Raw genomic sequence first — 7,582 nt, 5'->3', positions numbered from 1 at the left:
GAGATCAAGATCAGGGTGCCGGAGACACACACACATGCACACAGACACACACCTGGTCTAGATCACATATCAGCAAGCTAGCACAGGCAGGGGTTGACCTACTCACACCAAATGACCAATAGGATCACGAACTATTGAAGGTTGCACCTCTGTCCAGGGCAGAGCAGCCTAAGAAGATAAATGTGTTGTAAAAACTTAATTCAGGATTCAGAAGCCGGTTTTCCTGCGAGAGCTCTGTCTCTCTGAATCCAGCGCTGTAAGGCCTACCTGTGATCAGACTTTCAGTAAACTTTCTGTTGATTTTAAACAGTCCTCTCCTGTCTTCACTTCTCGTGCTTCCAACAAGATAATTGGGTTAATTTCTAACAGTCCTATTGGACTATTTTCACATCTTAATAAGTTCAGCATACCTTCAGCTAGAAAATCCATTCAGGTATCAATGTTCAGCTCTTCTGGGACATTCCTACTGGTATTTTTTTTGTATCATTTATACATTTTAAAATATATATTAGCTTTTTTGCATTTTAGAGTGGCCTTTTATTGTGGCCAGCCCAAGGCACACCTGTGCAATAATCATGCTGTCTAATCAGCATCTTGATATGCCACACCTGTGAGGTGGATGGATTATCTCGGCAAAGGAGAAGTGCTCACCAATACAGATTTAGACAGATTTGTGAACAATATTTGAGAGAAATAGGCCTTTTGTGTACATAGAAAAAGTTGTAGATCTTTGAGTTAAACTCATGAAAAATGGGGGCAAACACAAAAGTGTTGGTTTATAATTTTGTTCAGTGTAGTTAGCAGCGTTTATTGGTCAGTGAAATCAGTCAGCTTTTATGGCTCCAGGAAGAGAGGACAGGAAAACTGCAACAAAATGATGATGTTTTGCGAGAAATGAGGGACAGTGGGTCTTACACTTGTTCAAAATTCAAAACAACATAACTTTCATTAGAATTGTTTGGGCAAAAAAAAAAAAAAAGTACTGCCAGATGGGCAAAGAGGTAGGCTACTTTTAGCCTTTTAACTGCAGCACAACCTCAGCCAAGAATGGAGAGCATTTCGGATATTCAGCAATTATTGCTAGTGATGCTCTGAAGGACAAAAATTGCCGTTCGGGACAGCCCTAGGGTGGCAACCAGTGAACCACAGTGGGCTGTGGTGCTCCACATGTGTAAAGATGACAGAGCTCATCTTTTATCCCTTTTATCCCAAAGCTATTTAAACTGCTCAGGTTTTACTTGGTATTCTGATGTTTTCACCACTGGATAATACATGTAAGCATTTAAAATAACAAATTGCATCCTGTATTGCATAAGTCATGGTAGACTTTCTTGCTGTCCATCATTTTGACAGACAGGGTAAAAAAAATATCATTTATTATTACCCATTAATGTAATTTTCATTTTTATTGCCAAGGCATTTAGTAGCATTAAATTCGCATTCATTATACAGAACAGTCTTATGTGCAGCCATTTTACGTGTCATCACCATGGATTACTTTTTCCGCAGTGACAGTGGAGGCCATTAAAAATACTGTCGCCAGTGTGTGTAATATAAACAATGCAATTTTGCACAGTTTGTGTCAATTACCATTAAAATATGAACAACCCATTTACAAGAAGTTAGACTAAGTGAAAAGAACTCAGCTGACCTGCTCTAGCCTGCTGCAGAGGTAATTGTTACTACATTTCTTATGGCCCTTATGATTTTGATCTGAAAGCTGAACCCATGCTCTGCTACTACACTAGAGACTAGACTTTTTAGCTCCACTTCAGCCAAAGTTTTGAAGTCAGGGAACATTTCTCTCGGGAAGTGATTAAAGGTTCCTCTGAATGTGGGATTTCCCGATCCTGAAGCACTCACTTCACCAAGAGGAATTTGCTGAATCTGCTCCTTCTGCACCAGTGGCATAGCTGCACCCTTCTGTGACCCATAGTGCATAAGCATCAACTTTATTGCCAAGTATTTCAAGAACACAAGGAATTTGATTCCAGCTCAGTGTCCCCCAATGTGCACAACATAAAAACAAAATAAATACTCAATATATATACAAGTTAAAAGAGCATAATGGCCTAGCTGTTCATCATTGTAATAGCCTGGGGAAAGAAACTGTCTCGGTGTCTGGTTGTCTTTGTACACAGTGACCTGTAGCGCCGTCCAGAGGGGAGGAGTTCAAAGAGCTTGTATCCAGGGTGGGAGGGGTCTGCAGAAATCCTCTCTGCCCCGTAAGGTGTACAGGCCCTTCATGGAGGGCAGGCTGACACTGATGATTTTTCTATGCAGTTTTGACTGTCCGTTGGAGTCTGTTCCTGTTCCTGTTTGTCTGGTTTGGCTCGGCAACCAGAGATGGAAGTGCAAAGAACAGACTCAATGATTCCCCTGTAGAATTGAATCGGCAGCTCCTGAAGCAGGTTGAACTTCCTGAGCTGATGCAGGAAGAACATTCTTTGCTGTGCCTTTTTGATAATGGCGCTGATGTTGGTTGTCCACTTCAAGTCCTGAGAGATTGTGGAGCCCAGGAACTTGTAGGACTCCACGACTGAAACAGTGCTGCTGAGTATGTTGAGCGGAGATAGGATGGTGGAGTTCCTCCTAAAATCCACTATCATCTCCACTGTCTTCCATGTGTTCAGCTCCAGGTTGTTATGACCACACCACAGGGCCAGCTGTTCAACCTCCTGTCTGTAGGCCGACTCGTCACCGTCTTGAATGAGACTGATGATTATGCCGTTTGCAAATTTCTTGATTTTTACAGAAGTCTCCTGAGGTCCAGTCATTAGTAGAGGGAGAACAACAGCGAGGAGAGCACATATCTCTGGGGGGCACCTGTGCTGATAGTCTGGGTGCTGCGTGTGGCTTTCCCCAGTCTCACCTGCTGCTTCCTGTCCGTCAGAAAGTTGGTGATCCACTGACAGGTGGGGGCAGGCACAGTGAGCTTGGTTACTTTGGAGTGGAGGATGTCTGGGATAATGGTGGTAAATGCCGAACTGAAGTTGACATATAAGATCTGAGCATAGGTCCCTGGGGAGTCAAGGTGTTGCAGGGTGCAGTGCAGTGCCATAGTGACTGCATCATCCACTGACCTGTTTGTCCAGTAAGCAACTGCAGGAAATCCAGCCAGGGGTCTGTGATGGCCTTCAGGTGGGCCAATACCAGTCTCTCAAAACACTTCATGACTACTGATGTCAGTGCGACTGGTCTGTAGTCATTCAGTCCCCTGATGGAAGATTTCTTGGGAAGTGGGATGATGATGGAGCGTTTGAAACAGGAGGGAACCACACAAAGCTCTAGTGATCTGTTGAAGATCTGCATGAAGATGGGAGTCAGCTGATCAGCGCAGACTTTCAGACAGGAGGGGGTCGCAGTGTCTGGGCCTGGCACCTTACTGATCTTTTGTTTCCTAAAAGGGCAACGCACATCTCTTTCACAGATCCTCAGAGGTGGTGGACTGATGTGGTAGAGGTAGTCCTAGGGGAAGAGTTTTGCCATTCAAACCTACAATAAAACTCATTCAGCTCATCAGCCAGCTTATAGCTCTCCACAACAGGGTGGGGGTGGTCTCTTGTACCCGGTGTTATTTCGTAGGCTCCTCCACATCTAGTGGTCACAGATGTACTCTGTGGCCTTGAGCCTGTAGCTCTTCAACATGCTGTCACTTCCTGTAAAGTGAGGTGCATTCATTGGGTCTCAGTTGTTCTTCATCCACCGTATACGTTTATCTTTTTGACCTTGGTTATCAACACCATAGCAGTTATTAGGCTTTTTAACTATGACCTCAACAGTAAACATAATTTATTATTGAGGTCATAGTTAAAGGTGGTGTTGTACTGGACTACATTGTATTCACAGGTATTCCTAATATTATGACTCTCTCATACATTCAAAAAAATTCCCCACTCGCCCCCCACTTTGGGGCGGTCTTGTTTCTTCCTTCAAGCTCGGGTCCTCTACCAGAGACCTGGGAGCTTGAGGGTCCTGCGCAGTATCTTAGCTGTTCCTAGCACTGCACTCTTCTGGACAGAGATCTCAGATGTTGTTCCTGGGATCTGTTGGAGCCATTCTCCCAGTTTGGGGGTCACAGCCCCCAATGTTCCTATTACCACAGGGACCACTTGTGCCTTCACCTTCCACATCTTTTCTAGCTCTTCTTTCAGCCTTGGTATTTCTCGAGCTTCTCGTGTTCCTTCTTCCTGATGTTGCTATGGCTTGGGATTGCTACATCTATCACTATGGCCTTCTTGTTCTGTTTCTCCACCACTACTATGTCCGGTTGGTTGGCCATTACCAGTTTGTATCTGGAAGTCCCACAGGATCTTAGCCTGGTCATTCTCAGCCACATTTTGGAGGTGTATCCCATTTTGACTTTGGGACTTCCAGCCTGTACTCAGCACAGATGTTATTGTACACTATGCCAGCCACTTGGTTATGGCATTCCATGTATGCCCTGCCTGCTAGCATCTTGCACCCCACTCTTACGTGCTGGATTGTCTCAGGGGCATCTTTGCACAGCCTGCACCTGGGGTCCTGTCTGGTATGGTAGACCTCTGCCTCTATTGATCTTGTACTTAGAGCCTGTTCCTCCTGTCTTTCAGTCTAGCTTTGTCCAGCCATCTAATACTAATACTAATGGAGGGTTCCTGCTCTTCCTTCCCTTGTTCCTCTGGTTTCTGCTGCCTGGGGTATTCACTAAGCATGTCCTCACTCGGGGCCATCTCACTGATGTATTCATAGATATTTGTTGTTTCATCCTGGATAGTGGCTCTGGCACTCACTAATCCTCTGCCTCCTTCCTTTTGCTTAGTGTACAGTCTGGAGATGCTGGATTTGGGATGAAATCCCCATGGCCTGACATGGAGCAGACTGGATAGCTTGGCCCTGACTTTGGAATGGAAGATCGGGGGTTTGAACCCCGGTTGGGGCATGGTTAATATCCAGCCTGGTCCCTTAGGCAAGGCCCTTAATGATACCTGCCTACCTCATGGGTAATGAGAGTGGGAAAGTTGAGGCTGGGGGGGGGACAAATCCATTTCCAATTTAGTTATTGGTATTTTTATTGTTCTATCTGTATTTGACATTAGTTTATAAAGTTTAGAAATGATCTTTGAGTTTGTAAATTTCATTATCTCCTCAGCTAGCATGGAAGGTTGCAGGGGGTTGCTGATTATATTAGTCTTTGATTTAATTATGGATTTTAACTGTTGGTACTGGAGAAATTCTCCTCTCCCAACTCTGTACTTCTGGACTAATGTATTAAATGGTATAAACTGGCTGTTTTCAGATAGATGTTGTTGTTGTTTGTGTTGCTATGTTGGAAAGTTGATGGGGTTGATATGCAATTGAAAGTCAGGGTTATGCCAAATTGGAGTGTATCTACACAATGTTAATGATGTCACAAATCTAACGAAATGCACTCACCTGCCATTTTACTAGGTACATCTGTACAATTGTTTGTATTTCAGTGTAACACTTCCACCTTAACATCGGTGTTTATGTTTCAGTTTTTGGTGAAACTGTCTTAAATAAATAAATACATAGTTACTTTGTTGATCCTGAGGGGAAATGCAGGTAAAAGCACATCAAAATAAAGAAATGTATAAAAGTGTAATACTTAAAATATAAAAGTATAAAGTGTAAAAATTTAGGTATAGAAATATAAAAAATATATTGAGTAATGTGTGCCAAGTATACATAATAAGTAGAAGTGCCTGGCGTACTTGTGTACCATGCCAATATATGCAGGACTGAAGACTGTGTGCAAGGATAAAAATATAATTGAATTTATACATTTATGACAATTAGACCAGAGACTGAAACATTCTGAGTGCGATTTTACACCAATATATTGCATCACATATGCAAATGTTAATGTGGAAGTGTTGCATTGAAGTGCATACAGTATAACTGTATAGGTGTACCTAATAAAGTGGCCTTTAGGGAAACACGTTTCCTAACTGCATATGACAAACACTTTGAACTTGAACTGTGAGTGTATATTGCTGCAGTATCATGTCTGCTATAGTCCTATCATTCATAATGTTTTATGAAAGATAATGAGCTGATCTACACGTGTGTAGAGTGGGATCTTTTGGCAGGCATGGAGAGAGCAGTGCTTTCGAGGTTTAAGGCCACAAGCATGGAGTCGGTGACCTTTCCCCTCAGAACACTAACAAGCAGAGAAAGACTAGCTACTGTTGGAGAAAAGTAAAGTAACGGCACTTGAAAGAGCCACATTAATTATAAAAAACATAGTATTTGGTCCAGTTTGAACAGTTTGGATCAGTGAGTATCTAAACATTAAGCCTGGTTTGTAAGTTTGGAGTTGTCAACTGTCCAACCACAAATGCTTAGAACATCTGTTGTCTGTGTTGACATAATGGATACATAAAGTTAAAAATGGTAAAGAATTCAAACTTTGCCCCTAATTTAAGTTTTGTATTTCAGGAAGAGGAGTTCTACCTGGTAAAGTGGAGGGGCTTCCCAGAGTCTGATAATACTTGGGAACCTAAGAAGAACCTCAAATGCGCCAAATTGGTGAAGCAGTTCCATCTGGATCTGGATCAGTTGCTGAAGTTCCACAAGAGACGCTGCACCCCTAAAAAGCTGGAAAAGGAGGTTGCCACAATCCTTTTTCAGAAAGCCAAACTTCGTCAGAGTTTGCAGAGCTGGGAGGATCATTTGAATCAGACTCGCAACCACCCAGGTTGCATTTTTGTTAGAAATGAAGTTGACCTTGAGGGGCCCCCAAAAAACTTCACCTACATCAACAACTACAAAGTAGGCCAGGGTATTGTATTAGATGAGATGGCTGTGGGTTGTGAGTGTAAGAACTGTTTAGAGGAGCCAGTGAATGGCTGCTGCCCTGGAGCTTCTTTGCACCGCATGGCCTACAGCGATAAAGGGCAGGTCCGGATCCGCGCAGGACAGCCCATCTACGAGTGTAACTCTCAATGTAGTTGTGGTCCTGACTGTCCCAACAGAGTAGTGCAGAAGGGCATCCAATTTGACCTGTGTATTTTTAAGACTGAGAACGGCCGGGGATGGGGTGTCCGCACACTGCAGCATATCAAGAAGAACACATTTGTCATGGAGTATGTGGGAGAGGTAAGATCTAATCATTCACACCATTCATGTGCTGCTGTTTGTTTAAAAACTGTATTTGAGCTCGAGTATTTTGTTCACACTGAGGTAATAAGAGGCTGAAAAAAATCCTGTCCAAAGTATAATGAAAATTAAATGCTTTGTTCTTATCCAGTAGATGATGTGATAGGACATCCCTAAAAACCAGGAATTTGCTGAAATGTAAACCTAACTACAAAACTTTTAGTGAGAATGTTTTTGAAAAAATCATTTTATTTTTACATTTATTGAAGCTAGATAGGGCAGCACGGTGGCGCAGTGGTTAACGCCGTTGCCTCACAGCGAGAAGGTTCCGGGTTCGGGCCCCACCTGGGACCTTTCTGTGTGGAGTTTGCATGTTCTCCCCGTGCTTGCGTGGGTTCTCTCCGGGTGCTCCGGCTTCCTCCCACTGACCAAAGACATGCAGCTTAGGTTGATTGGTGTCTCTAAATTGCCCATAGGAGTG

General features: G+C 43.2%; 1 protein-coding gene across 5 annotated transcripts in view; it reads left to right on the top strand.

The window, feature by feature from the left end:
• LOC109965296 (histone-lysine N-methyltransferase SUV39H1) overlaps window positions 1-7,582 on the top strand; it is a 75,579-nt gene that overhangs the window by 3,929 nt on the left and 64,068 nt on the right. For all 5 annotated transcript variants that reach the window (XM_020609196.1, XM_020609197.1, XM_020609195.1 and 2 more), the window contains exon 3: window positions 6,442-7,101. In XM_020609196.1, the coding sequence (XP_020464852.1) occupies window positions 6,442-7,101 (660 nt within the window). The remainder of the gene's footprint in view (window positions 1-6,441; window positions 7,102-7,582) is intronic.

The sequence above is a fragment of the Monopterus albus genome, unplaced genomic scaffold (assembly GCF_001952655.1).
Source record: "Monopterus albus unplaced genomic scaffold, M_albus_1.0 scaffold98.1, whole genome shotgun sequence".
NCBI lineage: Eukaryota > Metazoa > Chordata > Actinopteri > Synbranchiformes > Synbranchidae > Monopterus > Monopterus albus.
The sequence above is the reverse complement of the archived record's forward strand: the minus strand, read 5'-3'. Positions and strand labels throughout refer to the sequence as shown.